The sequence below is a fragment of the Schistocerca serialis genome, chromosome 6, assembly GCF_023864345.2.
Source record: "Schistocerca serialis cubense isolate TAMUIC-IGC-003099 chromosome 6, iqSchSeri2.2, whole genome shotgun sequence".
Classification (NCBI taxonomy): Eukaryota; Metazoa; Arthropoda; class Insecta; order Orthoptera; family Acrididae; genus Schistocerca; species Schistocerca serialis.
In genome coordinates, this window is record NC_064643.1 from 615,653,672 (window position 1) to 615,674,570 (window position 20,899).

The 20,899-nt window shown below is 41.6% G+C and overlaps 1 protein-coding gene across 1 annotated transcript in view; it reads right to left on the reverse strand.

The window, feature by feature from the left end:
* Positions 1-20,252, reverse strand: part of LOC126484247 (uncharacterized) — a 364,456-nt gene extending 344,204 nt beyond the window's left edge. Inside the window, exon 1 of the mRNA XM_050107663.1 lies at positions 20,079-20,252. Within this exon, the coding sequence (XP_049963620.1) occupies positions 20,079-20,097 (19 nt within the window). The 5' untranslated portion in view covers positions 20,098-20,252. The remainder of the gene's footprint in view (positions 1-20,078) is intronic.
* Positions 20,253-20,899: the final 647 nt, after the last annotated feature.

Genomic DNA, 20,899 nt, shown 5'->3' on the forward strand with positions numbered 1-20,899 from the left:
TCCGACAAACAGCAGATGTTTGCGACACGGAATCTAGGAACGAGGATCTCTGAAACAGTGAAGTTCGTGGTCTGTTCGTGTGCTACTATCGAGAGCATAGAAGGAAAGGTTTTGTAGGGTGGTGAAGCCAATAGCAGGCCTAAGATGTGCGTGCGTCTCATCACAGAAATTGAAGCTTCGCAGTTCTGCAATGCAGGAGAGAGAGCGATCTATGGCAGATCTAGTGACAGTCTACACGGCTAGTGCAAGCACCACCATCTTGGAGGACAATGGTCGGAGCACATCGTGGAACATGGCGCTCTGCCACAGACTATCTGGAAGAATTCCAACGTTGACGCAACGGCATCATCTATTACAATTGCAATGGGTACAGGATCATTGACTTTGGATCAATGGTAGCACATAGCCTGTATGTTTGAATTACGTTTAATGTTAAACTAGACAGAAGTCTGTGTACGCGTACGCCGTCATCTTAGTAAATATTTGGTCGAAACATCTAACGCGCCAGAGACACAGGCTGGTGGAATTAGGATTATGCTCTGGAGGACATCCATCTTGGCTTCTATGGTATCAGTGGAAGTAATCGAAGAAGGCTTGAGAGTAGTGGGGTACATCTGCATTACTGCACACTACCTTCATTCCTTCACGGTTGATACGTTCTTGGAAGGCTACGGCATTTTCCAGTAGGATAACTGTCAGTGTCAGAGGGCATGATAGTTCTATAGTGGTTTGAGGATCCTGGAATTTAAGCTGATGTATTAGCCACCAAATCGCGTTGGTGTAACAACGTTTATATCATATAAGAAGTATCTAAGACTTCATAAGGTTCTGCAGCACTGCGCAAGTACTCTGCATAGAGGGACGATATGGTATCAGAGAGACGCGGAAGTTTGAGCGTGGCTCATTGGTGAGCTGGCCTGGCGTCACGGTATCACCCATGTCCGGAGCTTGCTACTGGCTAAGCAAGACTCCAATGCAAGTAGTAACACAATATTTCCGTGGCTGAGATTGGCTGAAACAGGCGACGATGAAACTCCCTCTGGTCGGCAGGAACTCGACCGTCAGTACTGGCAGCGTCTGTCTTGTAGTGAGGGCCACAGTGAACACTCGCCGGTTATGTTAATTATTGCATTAAAAAGGCATTCTGGTAGTGGTGGGCTACAGGGGCTGGAAGAAACCAGAGTCAAATGTCCAACAAATGCAAAATGATACCGACAGGTAATAAACTGTACAACGTACTGCGCGCATAGAAACCTGTCATGCCTTTGAAACCACAGGAATCACAAAACAAAAGAATTTAAACTGTGTGCTACACGCTGAAAGCCAAGTAAATAAAAGATGTACTTCAGATATTACCATTACAGCGCTAAATCCGCAACTTGTGTATGAGGTTACGACTAAGAGCTTGCAATGCAGCGAAGCGACATCTCTGAAGACGCCAAGTTGGGGAGTTAAGAAAATCTGCGAGATGCGACAAATTTCCAACGACAACCTCGCGTGTACAGCTAGAGGCAAGGACAAGAAGGGTGTTGTAATGTCATTTCAATTGAACGCGTATGAGACGCCAACAGACACCAGCTCAGCCGCAGAAAATTTACGCAAATAGCTTTACCTATGCGCAGACGCTTGGTGCGACGTAATTCCGCAACCCTACCATCGAATCATCGAAAGCATGCCATTCACAATCACTGCTTTACTGTGTTACACGTGTGGACCAATACGCTAGGCGGCGATAAAGGTTTGGCTCTTCAGAGTAGGGATAGCACTGCAAACGGATATCTCTACCATACGTGAGATAACTGCAGTCTAGCACCATCCTTTTATCCTCGCATTTGGTCCTTGGAGACAGTACGGTTGCTTCATTTCTGGGGCTAAAAAGAACTTCGGCCCTTCAGATTTATTCTATTGTCCCCGGGATCATATCGTGTGCAACAGGGGAGTTAAGCTTGGTACTATTGCTAAGCTATTTTACTTTAGTTTTGTTGAGCTAAGCACGCAACATATTTCAGAAACATAGATGACAGCAGAAGGTAAGCAGCATCCGTCAAATCATGACGATTGTCATTCCATTGCACAATTCATTGTGGCAAACACGAGCAAGTACAGTTAACGTGTACGCCATGTTGTGAATAACATCCCTGTAAGAAAATTATCTCGTCACCGGAAGTGACTGAAGAAGCCCAACAATTTCAGCTGTAAAACACAACGTAAACAGAACACTGTGACTAAAGGTTTATTAATAATTCGGTCCTAACAGGGTGTCAATATTGCGCTTACGTCTAACGCATGCTGTCTTATCGAGGCGAAACGATAACGCTGGTATCTATTCAGTGTGTTAATAACATACACTACTGGCCATTAAAATTGCTACACCAAGAAGAAATGCAGAAGACAAACGGGTATTCATTGCACAAATCTATTATACTAGAACTCACAACTGATTATATTTTCACGCAGTTTGCGTGCATAGATTCTGAGAAATCAGTACCCAGAACAACCACCTCTGGCCGTAATAACGGCGTTGATACGCCTGGGCATTGAGTCAAACAGAGCTTGGATGGCGTGTACAGGTACAGCTGACCAAGTAGCTTCAACAGGATACCACAGTTCATCAAGAGTAGTGACTGGCGTATTGTAAGGAACCAGCTGCTCGGCGACCATTGACCAGGCGTTTTAAATTGGTGAGAGATCTGGTCAATGTGCTGGCCAGGGCAGCAGTCGAACATTTTCTGTATCCAGAAAGGCCCGCGCACGACCTGCAACATGTGGTCGTGCATTATCCTGCTGAAATATAGGGTTTCACAGGGATCGAATGAAGGGTAGAGCCACGGGTCGTACCACATCTGAAATGTAACGTCTACTGATCAAAATGCCGTCAATGCAAGCAAGAGGTGACCGAGACGTGTAACCAATGGCACCCCATACCGTCACGCCGAGTGATAGCCAGTATGGCTATGACGAATACACGCTACCAATGTGCGTTTACCGCGATGTCGCCAAACACGGATGTGACCATCATGATGCTGTAAACACATCCTGTATTCATCCGAAAAATGACGTTTTGCCATTCATGCACCCAGGTTCGTCGTTGAGTACACCATCGCAGGCGCTCCTGTCTGTGATGCAGCGTCAAGGATAACCGCAGCCCTGGTCTCCGAGCTGATAGTTCATGCTGCTGCAAACGCCGTCGAACTGTTCGTGCAGATGGTTGTTGTCTCGTAAACGTCCCCATCTGTTGACTCAGGGATCTAGACGTGGCTGCACGATCCGTTACAGCCATGCGGATAAGATGCCTGCCATCTCGACTGCTAGTGATACGAGGCCGTTTGGATCCAGCACAGCGTTCCGTATGACCCTCCTGAACCCAACGTTTCCATATTTTGCTAACTGTCATTGGATCTCGACCAACGCGAGCAGCCGTGACACGATTCGATAAATCGCAATCGCAATAGGCTACATTCCTACCTTTATTAAAATCGGAAACGTGATGTTACGCATTTCTCCTCCTTGCACGAGGTATCACAACGTTTCACTAGGCAATGCCGGTCAACTGCTGCTTGTGTATGAGAAATCGGTAGGGAACTTTCCTCATGTCAGCACGTTGTAGGTGTCGCCACCGGGGCCAACCTTGTGTGAATGCTCAGAAAAGCTCATCATTTGCATATCACAGCATCTTCTTCCTGTCGATTAAATTTCGAGTCTGTAGCACGTCATCCTCGTGGTGTAGCAATTTTAATGGCCGGTAGTGTATTATATCTCTTCGAGCGGTAAACCGTAACCGACGATGTTTTTCTACTTTAATACAGCTTAATACAACATTCGGAGCATGTGTTGCTCAAAAACATTAACCTTTCTTAACTGATTCGTATTTTTAAAGTGCTACAAAACAGGAAACTTCAACCTTCTAGTCAATTTTGAGCATGTTTTTAATACTTACGTGCACGAAAATAAAACCCACTTGCTAATGTTTTCATACTCTATTCAGATAGTATGGTGCGCTTCAACAAACTTTCGTTAACCAATTCAATCATTCAACTTTTATCAAGAAAATTAAATCACCCAGCCCTACCGATCTTTGGAAGCTGCGTGGAATTTTATCGGCAGGTGAAAACTTTCAACGCTGAAGTTCACAATCACACATAGCAGCAAATGCGAGAACTACGAAACAGAGGACATCCGGTCAGATCATCGCACTGGCCCGTAATAAGTTGTCCGGGTCAGTTTTTTAACTGCACCTATATGCACTCTGTATGCTCACTTTGCGTCGGAGATGGTAACCCAAAGCGCGTTTCCAATGATGTCAGTCAGGTGTGTTTATGGAATATTGAACTGCCGGACGCCTGCCAATTCCGATCAGTGATATTCATTCAAAGCTTCGCTCCTCTGCTGATTTTACGCCCAGTCGCACTCGACGTTTGTGGAACACATTAAGTACAGACAGTGTTTAATGTTTTATGCTAATTATGTTCATGTTCATAACGATATAAAAATTTTCGGATTAGACAAAAGAAATTCAAATTATCTACACAGAAATTTGTATATGTGTGATATAGAAAAGAAAATTATTTTGTGAAATTTACACATTTTTAATAATGAAAAATTTTTCTTCACAAGCTTCTAAATTTTAGGACCAGAGGCCGTTTGGCACGTCGTTGTCACTACACACTGTACAAGGTTCAGGCACTTCCTTCCGTTAAACTTAGGTTTTATGCAAAATCACTCTTCATCCAAGAGGTGATTTTAGTATTATCTCTTATCACTGACATATCTTAACTCTCGTCATGTACCATAAGCTATCTATCTGTCCGACGGGAATCTGTCACAATGAAAACTATCTGAGCTTCTCCATCCCTTTCTGTTTACGAGTACTTCCTTACATCTCATCTGCTAATCATATCCTACTATTCCTCTGTCTTAACTTCTTGTCCATCTTTGACTCATTCTGCACTGTTGCCTCACATTTCTAATAGATGTTAGTACCTACATTAGAAATGAAATTAACGAGTAAATTACTTAATAGGATATTAATAATTTTGTTAGTTCTATGTATTCATTACTGTACATAGTTCCTTTTATCATTATTATTATTATCAAGATTTCAAACATGGCTGCAGCAGCAACTATTAAAATTATTCACATTGAAGGATGATAGCCAAAAACAGTTGCTGGATAGAATTTTTTTTTTTAAATTAATGAAAAAAAATTCTATCCTCCAACTGTTTTAGGCTGTCATTCTTTAATGTGAAGTATTATTATTATTATTATTATTATTATTATTATTACTGTCATTACATATTGCTCCTGTACTATACATTTAGAGGTACTGACTCACAAAGATTGGCTCGTGGGATTATTGGTAGTTGCGATCTCTACTGTTAGCGGTGTAATAGTTCCCCTTAGATACATGTCTTCCAAGAAGCGGAAGAAGAACGAGGCCTTCCGGACGCCACGAAGAACACAGTGTGTAGCAAACTGCGGATGGTGGCTCATGCCGGTAGCATGCGTTGCTTTGAATCGGAAGAGATTCTCTCTACTTGCTGGCAGCTATCTGAAATGGTAAAAGCTTTCTTTGCAATATGAGTGCAGAGCTCACACTCTGTCGATACAACTCACTGTGGAACCTTGTTTGGTCGTGCGGTAGCGTTCTCGCTTCCCACGCTCGGGTTCCTGGGTTCGATTCCCGGCGGGGTCAGGGCTTTTCTCTGTCTCGTGATGACTGGGTGTTGTGTGATGTCCTTAGGTTAGTTAGGTTTAAGTAGTTCTAAGTTCTAGGGGACTGATGACCATAGATGTTATGTCTCACAGTGCTCAGAGCCAAGACAAGGAACCTTGTTACAGAGTCAAGTGGAGAGTTCGTATCTGAGGGTCAGACGCTTCTGCGACCGTATCCAGAGAGTAAGAAACATGTATGACACAAATTGAAGAGCACATTCTTCACACGTAGACGAAGAAATTATGTTATTTGAAAATGGGTCAGGGAACGTTTTGTTTCCAGGTTACAGCTCATTTTCTCCAACTCATTAACCATGGGAAACACACACGGACAGAAGGCATCAGCATGTCACACGCAACTTTTTCTCACAGGATACGGCATTGATACGTGCATCAACGCGCCGTCATACATAACCTCTGATGCAATGATGCATCCCTGGACTATTGAGTATGGTTTCGTAGCCTTCCGTAACACGGACAGGGAGACTCTGAACATCTTGTACTCGGGTTTCATACACAAAAACTTTCAAATGTCCCCACAAACAAAAGTCCAGTTGGTGTAGGTCCGGAGAGCATGGTGGCCAGGAAATTGGTTCAGCTCTACCTATCCATCTGTCACCGAATCTTTTATTTAGAAGCCCACAGACATTCACACTAAAATGAGGAAGTGCTCCATCGAGGGTGAAGTACACGTTTTCTGGCATAGCTAAAGATAAATCTGTTCATAGATCGGCTAGGACATTTTCTTCAAAATTATGTTAACTTTGTTCATAGAGTGTTCGGTAGAGGAAGTGAAGCCCTAACCAACGTTCACCAACAATGCTGGCTGAATTTGACAAAAAATTGTTTTAAAAACTTTGTGTGGTTTGACGCCTGCCCATACATACCGATTTATTTACAATCTGACCTCGTTGACTCTCAGAGGAAATGAGTCGTACAATGGAAACTAAACGATTCCAGACACATGTTCATGTAACATACTTTCGTCGGCTACGTGTGAGGAATGTGTCCTGTACATTTTTGTTGCACACTTTAGGTTTGCAGACACCTGGCTTGCCTCACTTGGCGGTGTGATATGTAGTTCCGCTTAGTTATGTCAGGGGTCCATTACACACAGGAGATTGTTACCGAAATATTAGAAGAAGAAGTTGAATTTATGAGGCTGCATGCCCGAAATTTAATGGAATAGTATTTACGCAGCGAAAACACAAAGATGCTGAACAAAATCTGTTTTCGTCTCGATGGGAGCGGATGAAACAAAGGACGAGGGTAGACAAGGAGCCAAAGATCTTAGTACGTTTTCGTAGCTATGTCGGGAAAGAAATATAGCTCCAAGCACTTACAGAACGCAGTGAAGCTTAAAACGGTGTAGATACTGAAATTTGCCTAAATCAGAATGTAAGTTCAGCCGAAACTTTTGGAAAGGGCCTAACGATGTTGAGAAAAGTAGATGACGTGTTTATTGCTGTTATAAGTAATTTATCTTGCAGCCAAATTGAAACAGGTAGTTCCTGTGAGTTAGTATTGGTATAGACTATACTCGACAACCAGAAAAATTCAGGTGATACATTTGCTGAAAGGTTCAAAGGAAACCTGAGTATCATTTCAAATAGGCAATTCACTAATACAGTTATAGTTGGTAGTGACGTAACTATACCTTCAATATACTGGGTAAAATACATGTTCAAAGACGGTGGCAGGTATAAAACTTGGTTTGAAATTGTACTAAATGCTCCTTCCGAAAATTATTTGTGTGTCTACTTTTAAAAAAGGAGGTAAAAATTCGTTCGATGTATGATCTGCTGAATGGAACGAATAGTCTAATTAGTACAAAATATGGATTGAGAGTAAATCGAAGGAAGACGTAAGTAATGTGAAGTAGCAAAAATGAGATCAGTGAGAATCTTAACATCAGGATTGAGGGTCACAAAGTAGATGAAGATAAGGAATTCTGCTACGTAGGCAGCAAAACAACCAACGACGGACGGAGCAACGACATCAAATGCAGACTAGCGCTGGCAAAAAGGGCATTCCTGGCGAAGAGCACTCTTTTAGTGTCAAACATAGGCCTTAAGTGAGGAAGTAATTTACGAGACTATACGTTTCGGCCACAGAATTGCTTGGGAGCGAAAAATGGACTGTGGGAAAACCGTTACAGAACAGAATCCAAGCATTTGAGATGTGATGTTACTGAGGAATGCTGAAAAATAGGTGAACTGATAAGGTACGGGATGAGGAGTTCTGCACAGAATCGTCGAGGAAATGAATGTATGGAATACACTGACAAGAAGAAGAGACAGGACGACAGGAAATACGTTACTGACTCCATGGCACTAGAGGGAGCTGTAGAGGGCAAAAGCTATAGGGGAAGACAGGAATATATCCTGCAAATAACTGAGGATGTGCGCTGCTCGTGGTCTAGTGGCTAGCATTGCTGCCTCTGGATCACGGGGTCTCGGGGTCGATTCTGGCCGACTTGGGATTTTTCTCTGCCCATGGTGTGTTATCCTTCCTCATTTCATCAACATCATCATCAGTGACCGTGGCTAATTTAGATTGTGTAAAAACTGATCTGTGAAAAATTTGGGACTTTGGACGGGCGCTGATGAGCGCGCTGTTGAGTACCCCAGAAACCAAGAATCATCAACAAATAACTGAGGACATTGATTGCAAATGCTACTCTGAAATGAAAAGCTTGATACGCGAGAAGAATCCGTGGAACGCAACATCTAAGTATGAAGACTGATGAATCGATAAAGAAAGATAGAAAGGACAGTATTTGGCGTGATGTCCCTTAAGAAGGGACCGAAAAACTCATTGTGAAGCCAAAGTACTGCTTCCATCACCGCGAGGTGATCCAACGCCTTGTTGACTTCCTCAGTTTGTAAAAGTTTTTGTCTCTAATAAATCGTTTAGTTTATCCGAAATTGTAATGATCTGTTTTTCTGTAATTCACATAATTTCTTCGTCTTGCATATTTGTATTTAATAAATCGTTTAGTTTATTCGATATTGTAATGATCTGTTTTTCTGTAATTCACATGGTTTCTTCGTCTTGCATCGTGTTTTTTATTTTTATTTATGTATATTTGCTTTTTGTGTATTATACGGTTCTTGTATGCAGAACTCGCAATATTAACAAATACTGCATGAAACACAACCTCATTTCTAGTAACAACAAAAATTTTATAAAAAGACGGAAACTGTTTATAGCGATCACATTTTCATCATGCGATTGGAGAAAATTTATTAGTCTGAAGTATCAAGTTCAAGGAACATTGCACAGTAATTCCGAATAACGCCGGCACTACAATATCGTATTTATCCGCTGACACCGGGCAAGCGACACCCTGAACAGGAGTATACATAATAGATGTGCGAGTACAGGTTGTAGACACATGGTTCACGTCACTGGGAGTTTGGCTGTGGCTGCAAGGCCTGCTCGAATAACAAAATGGTAGCTGGCACGGGTAGCTCAGCGTGTTCGGTCAGAGGGCTACCTACCTTCTGTAACCGTCCAGAACAAATTCCACGAACAATATAGGACAAAATGATATCACAAAATAAAACAAAATTTAAAAAATTTTAAGGCTGCCGGTCGCGATAAGTGGGATATCCGGGTTCGAGTCCCGGTCCGGCACAAGTTTTTGTTCGTCGTCATTTCATTATTCAGCTGATGGTCGTCCGTATTCGCAACTGCATATACGTTTCATGCATAAAAACACCATGTGTTCCTAGGTACACTATCTTGTAGGTACAGCACTGTACTATTCACTATGTTCCCTCGTGTAAATGAAATTTCGGTTTTTCATGTACTCCAGTATGAAAATAACGGAAACGTGGCTCACCAGGGTATCTCAATAGGGTGTGCACATTTAATTTATTAATTTTATGGACGCCATGATCCACTAGACAGAAAAGGCATACGTAGTTGGCCATGTATATTGCAGGTTACAGTAAGATAGTTTAGTGCTTTTACAAGTAACTTACAGCAAGAGAGCTCCATGTGTTGTAATACGGAGTCGGACAACTTAATTTTCATATGGTATTCTTGGAGTCAGATCTCAGTGCATTCATTACATTCGTCTAGAAATAATTAACAACTGTGTTAGTAATTGTTACAAAGTCTCTCTTTCTGCCGGAAATAGTGCTACATTTTATTTCAAAAAATTCGACAAATTTACCCATATCAACAATATATTATACATTAGGACGCTCCACAAACTGGTCTCCAAAAGTTGCTGGTTTCAATAAAAGTCGAATGGTCCGAAGATGTGAATTTGAAACTCTCACATTCAAAGTAACTGACGATAATATTAAAACTAGCGTTACTACATTCTATTGAAATCAGTTACGTGCGCCAACAGATAAGCTCTACAACGATAGAAATCATGTAGTAATTCTTGCTAAAATACCCAAGTAATAATGAATTATATTAGACACAAGTGTGTCTGATCTCATTGCTAACAGCATTCCCAAACACAATTAACGTATAGCGCCACTTCATTGGAAGTACTTACAACATTAGCTTATGCCGTTAAAAGACTTTTAAAATTCATCATAAATTTGTAACATTCAATTTTGTATTAAAATTACCTGCCCGCTTCGTGCAACAAATTTTTTTACGGTCTCCTTATTTTTCTTTAAAAGGCGTGACGTATTCCTCAATGCCTTTGTCAGTTTTATCCGATTCTTGATAGTTGCGAGCACGTTAGTTACCTCATGTTAATCGGCCGAGCTTCTGAATACCGATCATGTGCTGCATTAAAATGTAACTGTGAATGTGATGCACATCATGGGTACTGAAGTCGACTTAAATCCACAAATGATGTAGAAGTGAAGAGAGTGAATGGCTTTACGTTGTTTACAGGTTGTTTTGAAAAAAAAGAGGAAAAAATCAGTTAAAAGTGTTCGTCGCCATGTTTAAGCGTAGGCCGCGTTGAAACACTGGCGTCAGTTTTAAAAGGCAGTGTAATCTAAATCTATATTTATCGCTCGACTACGCGAATAGCATTTAACGGGTTACGCGTCAGCTGTGATGAAATAAAATATCTTGACCACCCTTGATTGGAAAACCGTTTTATCTCTACTTCGTTTCGTTTAATGGGTCTCCTCATTTCCTGCGGCCGAAGAATGATGAAATACAGGAGACAAAAATCTAGGTATGAAGTAAATTGCACTTTCGATTTAACAGGTTATTCAATCATCTCTCCAATATGAAATGGAACTTCAAAAAACGTTCAATCAAGCATTCTTAGCACTTCACTGAAACGATGGCTCCAAAGTTGATTACAGTTCGGAACATCGTTTTTATGGTCTGACGATTAGAGATGCTGGCTGCTGATACCGACCTTCTGGTATCAAGTAATGGAGACTTCTCCATACCAAAAATTTTAACCGGTGGTATGTGATTGTGGAATCTGGGATACATTTAAAATTCGCTTTCTATGTTTTTCTCGTGTGTCTGGAAAGAATGGCATCCAGCGAAATTGTTTCACGGTACAAAACTGCACTCCATTAAATTTCCTGGAAAAAAGTTCCTACTCTTTTTTCTCAGGGACAAATATTTTCGCGTTTGAGGGGTGGGGAACTGGCAGATTATTGAAACTAGTGCTTTTAAGTGTTAACGTTTACTTTTTAGTGTAGTGGGTTAAGAACAAATATGAAATATGTATAACACATTTAAATGCAGAAGAACAGTATTAAGCGATACATTGTGGTCGGGCCCTTTCTTCCTTCGTAAGCTACCTGAAGAGCCAGCAGGTGAGTTTATACCCCACCACGTAACACGAAGCAGCTACTGCTGTCATATTGAACCTTCTCCAACAAGTCTTATGAATCACTAGAGATGCCATGTGCAGACTTGTCTGCGGGTGTTCAATGTCCACTGTGCTGACACTACATGTAATACAGATATTACTGATAGGGGAAAAACGCATATGGAAAAATTTTCTCTATACTGCTAGAGAGAAAATTAACTCTTTTGTCATCCGTTACGGCGGTTTTAGTGTCCTTCAGGGGGAGAGTAGCTTTCACCACCCCGAGCGGTGCTACGCCGTAGGTTTTAGTCCCAAAATAAAGATGTATCAGACATTTTTTCTGGGATATTTGATGTAGTTTAATTCCGTACCTGGAAATATTTTCGGCAGAAACCGCGGTCTTCGAGTTATTCAAGGAAAACATAGAAAGCCAACTTCAAACGCACTGTAAACCGAATGCTCACACCCTCCCTGCCAGAATTTTTAGTATGTTCCTCATGTACTGTACGAAAATGTTCGACTAAACGTTTTCCTTCTAAGATTACGTCGTTGACTGGACTGCAGGCAGATCTCGGACAGCGTCAAGTCAGACACGTAAAGCCAAATGAGAGGCTGGTTGCGCGAAAAATCAGGTTAGCCACGAAATGGCTTGTATGGAAAACCTTGGGGGGGGGGGGGGGGGGGGGGAGGCTATAGCTGCCAATACCCACTCAGTTAATGTACTCGAGAAAGGGAGTTCAAATGGCAATAGTACGTTCACTATCTCATAAAATAAGCTATAATGGCCTTATGGATATACGCGAGCATTTTAGACATTATTTTCTCTCTCGAAGGCGTCGTTTTTTCTCTTGATATGTTTCTGTATCACCGTCGATATTACAGGAAATTGTATAAACAGCTTAGAAGTAATGTGTCACCAACTGCGATCTCATCATTAGTCCCAGAATCATTCGAACACATATATGATCGTAAACATGATGGGACACAATGCGAAAGTAGGAAACGTCAGTGATATTACTGTAATAAATCTGTAATTATGCTGTAGATATTCAGTAATGACACCGGGGGCTGTAAACAGTGGAAATTATTATAGCATTGAAGCTAGCAACTTAAGTCACAAAGTTGAATGAATATACCACCTTATCCGTAAGACTTTCCGCAGAGATTGTCACATTTCAAAACATACCGGCAAGTGACAGAACAAGATTATCCAAAGGATATCTGGAGGATATATCTTTCGTCCAGGTAGTGAACTGTTTGAGAAGAGGTGCTGTACACATTACAGAATACCACGATCTGTAAAATGAGTATAATTGTTTCTCCATTAAAGGTATTTCTCCATACATGTTAAATATATTCATTTGATATCAACGTTTCACTTACACTGTAAATATACCTGTTTTATTTAAGTCTAAACACTATTTTCATGTTAACGATGGACTGTTGTAGTGGAGAATGCATCTCCATGGCTGCAGTTTATCTTTAAATGGCGTATAAAGTACCGTGAATGAAAGTTCAAGTTCGTTGTGACCTTTACCACTAATTACATTACTTATTGCGATATTACGAAGAGTGGTCGTCCAGATAATCAGTGGCAAAATTACTGGGAATACGAGACCATGTTGAATAAGCTTTCGACAGACACGACCAGTGGATGCTGTGTACATTTCCTTACTAAAAGTCCTTAAACTGTTCAGTTGTTTCTTGACGCATTGCAAAGTGGAAACTTCATCTATAGGATCCAGAAAAATGAATCTCTTCATCGTGATCTCAAAATTTTGGATAATATTGTCACCGACTGTCTCGACAACCACTCTCTATAAAATTACAACGAATAAAGCAATGAATTGTAGAGATAACTATGCCAGAATACCGCACCGAACTTAAAATCTCTTAAACTTTCATATATACACACACGTGAGTATTTTAGTGGTTTCTGTATGGTCGTAACTGCACCACTAAGTGTACTGCGTCTGTCAGAACTGACTAACAGTTTTGTATCCACTCGAATAACTGACGTGCTGCTAAGGGGAAAATGAGTATTAAGTTCTTAGTGTAGCCACGCAAAATTGAAAGTATTGACCAACTACAAAACATACCACTTGGAATACCTATAATTTGTAGTATGCAAGTGACGTAAGTGCTGACGTAATGTTGCTCATTACACTAGTCACCAATACAAATCTCTGCATTTACACTCTTTGCACACTGTATATACACCTTTGAAATTACTTTTCTACTGTGGCTCAGAATCTTTGAATCTACACATTCTTAGAAGTTTTGGCTTCACCTATTTGCGTGTTCATATTAGGTCTAAGGACAATTACTCTCCAAAACTCTCTCAAGACTCAAAACTGACGTCTCAGTAAATAAAGTCAGAGTACTCATGTCTCATATCTAAACCTGTTACGTCTAGTTACAACCGAAAGTAATTGATGATAATCGTTGTAAAGAACTCGTGTTTACATTGCATACAGATCGTATGAAATTAAGAGAAAAGAAGAAATATGGAACTGGCTCAACAGCGGAGTTGTCTAACCTGTGAACATCATTCGAGAACCAGTGAGATGCATCAGCAAAACGACGCAAAAGTGTACCACATTTGCAACAATCACACTGGATCGGCACTTGGACCCGTAGGCTTGTCTCTAGGGAGCAGTGCATTAGTGTCTGGTTGCTCATTAGCCACAATTGGCATAGGTCGGGGTCGTATCCTCTTTTATTATCCGCTCTTAATGAGCCACTAATACCTGTCGCGGCTTAAGACTAGCAAAATCTCACTAAAAGACACTCAACTGAGGAATGTGCAATGCATATAGAAGGGGAAGCAAACTAAATAATAAAACTGATTTAGAGTCAATGTGGAGTAACAGACTGAGAAACTAAATGATCGTGTGGCATTGACGCCCTTGAGGCTCCACCAGGGGAAGTTCGGCTGCCGAGTTGCAAGTCAAATTTTAGGTGACGTCACATTGGGCGACTTGCGTATCGGTGATGATGAGATAATGATGAGGACAAGACTCAGTCCACGAACGAAGAAAGTCTCCAACCAGGCCGGGAATCTATCCCGGGCCCGCTGCATGGTAGGCAAACACGTTGCAACTCAGCTTGCAGGCTGACTAACAGATGGAGAGGAAGGTTGAAATAATGTGTTCCTGATTATATCAACCGCGCGCGCCGAATTACGTTTGTAGGACATTTTTCATTGCTTTCCTTGCCATAATATCACGACGTTTCCTGGATTGTAGATTTCTTCACGTATACCATTAAACAATAGTCTGAAACGGATAGTGGCAGATTATAGGACTACTGGTTCAATTTTGGAGCCTGCCACAGCACTTAACAGCCTAGGGACAATGCTAAAACTATAAAATTTATGATACAATTAGAATCAGTGGTAGAGGTCCCAAACGAAGGAATTTTTGTTGAGAATTCTACACAAACAGTACATCTGTCACGAAATCTGCATTATAGAAGCAATGCCATCTGATGTCCTTATCAAGAAACTTTGATAACAGAAGTTCAAATGATTGAAATGTCTCTGAGCACTGTGGGACTTAACATCTGAGGTCATCAGTCCCCTAGAACTTTGAACTACTTAAACCTAACTAACCTAAGGGCATCACAAACAACTATGCCCGAGGCAGGACTCGAACCAGCGACTGCAGCAGTCACGCGGTTCCACATTGAAGCGCGTAGAACCGCTCGGCCACTGATAGCAGAAGTTGACGTACATAAGAGATAGTAGACGGCAGAGCATAAACGGATTTGTAGCCACAATTGTCAAGAACCATACATGGTAGACTGTCCAATAAGTTTGTTTCCTTAGTAACGCACTTACAGTACAGTGAAATGATCAATTAGGACAGTTGCAGTCATTTATCCTCCGACCAACGCGCTATAAAAATACGGAAGGGTATAACTGTTATCGATACAAAGCACTTTTCGTCAGTTGATTTTGGAGTGTGTACCTAGATGTAGATAACAAATTTCGTGTTAAAAAAATCGTCGACATTAGCAAAATGTAGGCACATTATTTTCTGAGTAATCATCGGCACTGTTTCTTCATACCACATTATCACCATAATACGTTAGACCTTCACTCAGAATCTACCTAAATCTTCGGAATGCGTATGCATGGCAGCCTCGGTCCCCCTTCACGTGAATACGATTACACCACCTTGTCCGGCACAAATGCTGAGAGCGCATACACTGTGTAGGACTGTCAGTTAGCGGCATTGATATAGATCATGTGTCTCGCTTACTTGGCGTTGAACCACTACTACAACACAAAGAGTGAACAAAATGTTTATTACGATGCAGCATGTTTCTTTTTATCTCCCACTAAAGTTTCAAAACTAAATTTCGCACAAAACTGAAGTAACAGGTTTCACCGATACATACTCTACAGTTGACTGTACCAAGGCTCAATATTATCCCTGTCTGGCGCACAGAACAATATTTGTACCTCCGTTGTCTAGCCGATGTATTCATTGCAGCACATTACTGTAAATGACGGTGTATCGTCTTAGTAATACGCACCATCTAGTTCGTGTGAGTATTATTGTAAACCACAAGTAATTGAACACACTGTTGAGCTTCCAATCGCCTCTTTATTCTACGATTCGAAGGATAAAGGACCGCAGAAAATGAAAATGAGGAGACAAACTGTGGGGAAGTGGAGTAGTGGTAGACTAGGAAGTGCACGCAACTTTCCTGTGGTATTTTGGTTATAGAGTAATTCGCTGTCAAGAAGTAAGCTAATGTGAAAAGCATTTTCTCAGAGTTTTGCTCTAATGCTGATTTTCAAAGCATCACCCCACACCTAATATGATTCACGTGCTAATTAGCACCTGCATATAATGATCCTAGAATCGTCGAATTACGTCTTAAAAATGTCTCTTTCTCCGTACTTTCCTTCTTCCTGAGCAACATTGTCTCCATTGATACAAACGTTTTGGATTATGTCGACACTCAGTCCTCGGTTATTCCTACGATACTTCTATTCGAGTACCATCCAGATTTCTTTGTGAAAGATTGGGCTATAAGTGGGTTTTCAGTAAGTGTAGTGGCCAGAAGGAGAAAGGTAAACACTGCACTACTAAGGCAGTGGCTAATAAAGTGCTGAGGCACTCTGATCAACATTTGGACGGAAGACTGCTTATATATTTGGTATTCGGCTTCGTAACAAGCTAATCTTTCATCAAGACATAAGATCATCTGAATAAATAAATTAGTATTCCCAGGAACTCTGTTGTTACACCGAAAATTGTTTTCTCTTGTTTGTGATTCAAATGTGAGCACTCCATTGGGATGGCGTCACAGTTTTCCCAGTATCAAAAATTATTGTTTTGTAGACGTTGACAGCCGTTATTGGACGGCACAGCGTTACGAGCTGAGTCACACATTGGCAGATGAGTAGCGGCCACTCTCGCACACGTGTGGACCGAAGTTTAATTAGTCTGTGCGCTGTGAGAGATCCGGAGAATGAGCGCTGCACAAAACGCCGGTCGAGCTGCCGCGTGGAGGTCGTTAGGAGGAACAGGTCCCTCAGTTGATGAGAATTGGAGGATTAATTATGCATGTTCGCAGGTTTCGAGAAGTACGGGAGATGTACGGGCTCATAACGCCAGATTTCATTACACCACAGAGCAAACCAGGCGCACTAACCAAACTGAAAACTATTACAGGATCATGTCGCTGTGTATTAATGAACCACCGGAAACTACCTAAACATGTCTCAAGCTCTATTATGTATTCGACAATTCAGTGTTTCGAACAAAGTAGGAATACCAGACTATTCTAGTGTGCATTGCCTCTTGAACGTGGTTTTCGTTTCAGTTACTCAGAGTATTCTGGGTTGTGTTTCGTGTGGATGTATGCAGCAGGGATACAGCAATGAGCGCTTGTACAGTATAATAAAATACTAGTGAACGAACGTGGTCAGGAAAGGACACGACGAAAGTGGATAGACATGTGACCTGCTCACTTGTTTACTTTCAAAGCAAACCACGTTAAGTGGTAAATATAACGTCTCGCTACAGCGGACGGACCAGGTCAGCTGTGCCTTGAGACATTGTCGAGCAAGAACTTTTCCAAAGATTTGTTTAACACGGACAATTAGCTCACGTCCATACGCCTCTAATTCTCTTTTCGCCAGCCTCATTCAGGAATGAGCAAATCTTCTGCACTCAGGGTTCGAAACTTGCGCCTGCAAATCCAACTTCGCCAACTTTGCAGCATTTTAGCCACATTTAATAGCGATCCTACAGATACAAATTCTAGTCAAGTAATCTAAAGTCCTATCTACTGGGGTGTCTTGTACTGGCGAGATATTGTTATCCTTGATTCTCTTCAAACCATACGTTTATGGAGTGGCTAATTCAAATGAATACATCGTTATCTATTTCCTTCTGCATCATCCTCCAAAATTAGCGTGTGCTTCCTCTGTAATTACCTCGTCATCGATGGTACAAAAACTCGACCTGTTTTTCAACGAAGTCTGTAATCATTCGTTCAAGCTTCCTCTTCTTTTATTATTTACGACAGTGCATCGAATGCGACGATATCCCTGTATCAATGAACAAGACCAACGCCACAATTAATGTACTTCTACCTCTTGTTATGTAACCCAGAGACATGATTTTGAAAGCGTTATCATATATATTTTATATTCGACTACTTTTCAAAATATGACCTTCTACAGATCAGGGTAAATCTGTGGTATAAAACAGTATTATCTCTAAGCAGTTTTCGGTAACTGGGGTATGAAGCAGTTTTCGTTAACTGACGTGTGACGCCTTGATGTAGAATATGAGTGTGTTCTAATACTAATCGATGTAGTACAATCTCTTAGGAGACCCTTGCCTAGAGACGGATACGTGGTATTTTGGTTCAAGAGCTCTCTTCTAAACTACAAACCCAATTTCATGTACTTTCACCTCCATTGTCATTAATTGCTTCACTTTACGTTGAGTCATGTTACGAATTCGGAAAAAGAGGGATACGAAATGTGTAGGTGGGACAAAATTATAAGGTAATTTAAGCAAGTCATCGCCTTGAATATCAATGTCCCAGTAGCGGCGTGAGCACCAATTAGGGGGCCATTACCGTGTCATCAGCTGTGATCAATTGCCTAGAGTATGCAGATAGGGGCCTTATCAGGAGGAAGCGTGAGCCATTGGCTTTCCTGTAATAGTACACGGTTTCTGAAACAGAAGTAGATAAATAAATTTTAATAATCATTTTTAAAAATTCTCCATTACTATATTTCAGAAGACGGCATTCGTAAGACCACTCAACCACATTTTACATATTTTTGTCTCACATGCACCTTAATTACTGTGTCATTTAATTTTGCTGCTCACTCGAGGAGTCTGTCAACAATGTGAGTGCAGCAAATCTACGATAACGGCGGATACTGTCGCATGTTAGGTGATTTTAAACTTTTCCATTACTAACACCACCTAAAACGCTGTGGTGAGATTAATTTACACTCAGGCAATTATCAAACTACAGTTGGACACGCAAAACTATCACCGAAAAATGACAGAACATGTTACTTCTCGTGTAACTACAATGAAAAAGTTTCGCCCACTGGAACACTTCGGCGTGCTTGGATTTCAGGTAAGCGTTAAATTATCAACGCTGTCGAGCATTCAAAATATAACAATAATTTTAAAGAGATCAGGTAGGCTAAAAAAGGCATTACGGTTTCGGAGGTGGTGGATGCGCACGCTAAAAATACAAGAATACGAAGTGTTTGTAGGAAAAAGCAATATTCTCAATAATATCACAGTTTTCAACCTAGAATAGCGACAAAAACGAGCAACCTGCGCATACAGCATCCTAAACAACATCGAAGCGTGTCTTACGCTATCCGAACATTAGTATCGTGCTAGGATTTCAGGTAAGCTTCAAATTATCAACGCTGTCGAACATTCGAAATATAACAATAAGTTTAAAGAAATGAGGTAGGCTAAAAAATGCATTACGGTCTGAGGTGGTGGATCCAGACGCGAAAAATTCAAGAAAACGAAGTATTTAAACAGCAATATTCCCAATAATATCACAGTTTTCAACCGAAAATAGCGACAAAAACATGCAAGCTGCCCATACGGCGTCTTAAACAACACCGAAGCTTGTCCGACTCTATCCACGCATTAGTATCATATAAAGACCTGTCACCGTTTAGCGATTTAGCATAGTATAGTAGTAATCGGCATCAAACAGACTTACTTCACGCACAACGCGTTTGAAGGGCATACAACCTCCCATTCAGGTGTAAGGGGTAGGATTTCACCGCAGCGTGTCTGAAATGAAATGTCAGCAATATGACGTGAGGTATCGCACGGAAACAATCTTGTACGCCTCAGCTTGCAGAAACACTACAGGATAAGGTTGCACACCCTCCAAATGCTTCCTGCACGATATAAGTGTTTGTTTGATACCGTTGTTGCTTAGTTTTCATTTTCTTGCTATCGAAGTAGGCAACAAATAATATTGTGTAATTTGAATGAGCTATTATTGACAGTATTCGTGAAGAAAAAAAAAGCCATCTGTAGGGCGGAAAAAAAATTTTTTTGTATCACATGGTCAGGTATTTTACCTGCAGGGAAGAAGACCATTAACAGCGAATGGGAGGTGTCCCAGTGCGACGGCGCACCGTGGTTCTCCCTTGCGTCGCCGACTGAGCGGCCCGTATGACGGCGGAGCAGAGTCGTCCGCGTGGCGACGCGGCGGCAGCGTCTCCTCCCTGCCAGACCCGTGCAGCACGCGAACGTCAGTGCGCGCTGCGCGCTACTGCCGAGCCGCGGCCGGCTCAGCGCCCGAGTCGCGACTGCAGGAGCCGACTGCGCATGCGTCGGACGCAGCGCCAGTACTGGACAGACACGCTGGCGCCGGACGTTCCGTCAGGACGTAATTCAAACCGCTCCCTGCTGCAAAGGAAGTCCCGTGTTAGCAGCGACGAGAGCCCATAAATATCTCTCGTGTTGGTACTCCGAGTTTTTATTTTCTTTTATTTTTATTTCAACTTCCATAAGAGTATGAATGTTTTCGTTGCAGACACCATATCTGTCGGATGCAGCCTATCTCTCTGTCCCTTTCAACATCAGTGCCTTCTGGATTAATCTTCTGAACTGAGTATGCTATACCTGCTGCAAAACATTGATAATCTAGTGTTGTTGTTGTGGTCCTCAGTCCTGAGACTGGTTTGATGCAGCTCTCCATGCTACTCTATCCTGTGCAAGCTGCTTCATCTCCCAGTACCTACTGCAGCCTACATCATTCTGAATCTGCTTGGTCTCCCTCTACGATTTTTACCCTCCACGCTGCCCTCCAATACTAAATTGGTGATCCCTCGATGTCTCAGAACATGTCCTACCAACCGATCCCTTCTTCTAGTCAAGTTGTGTCACAAGCTCCTCT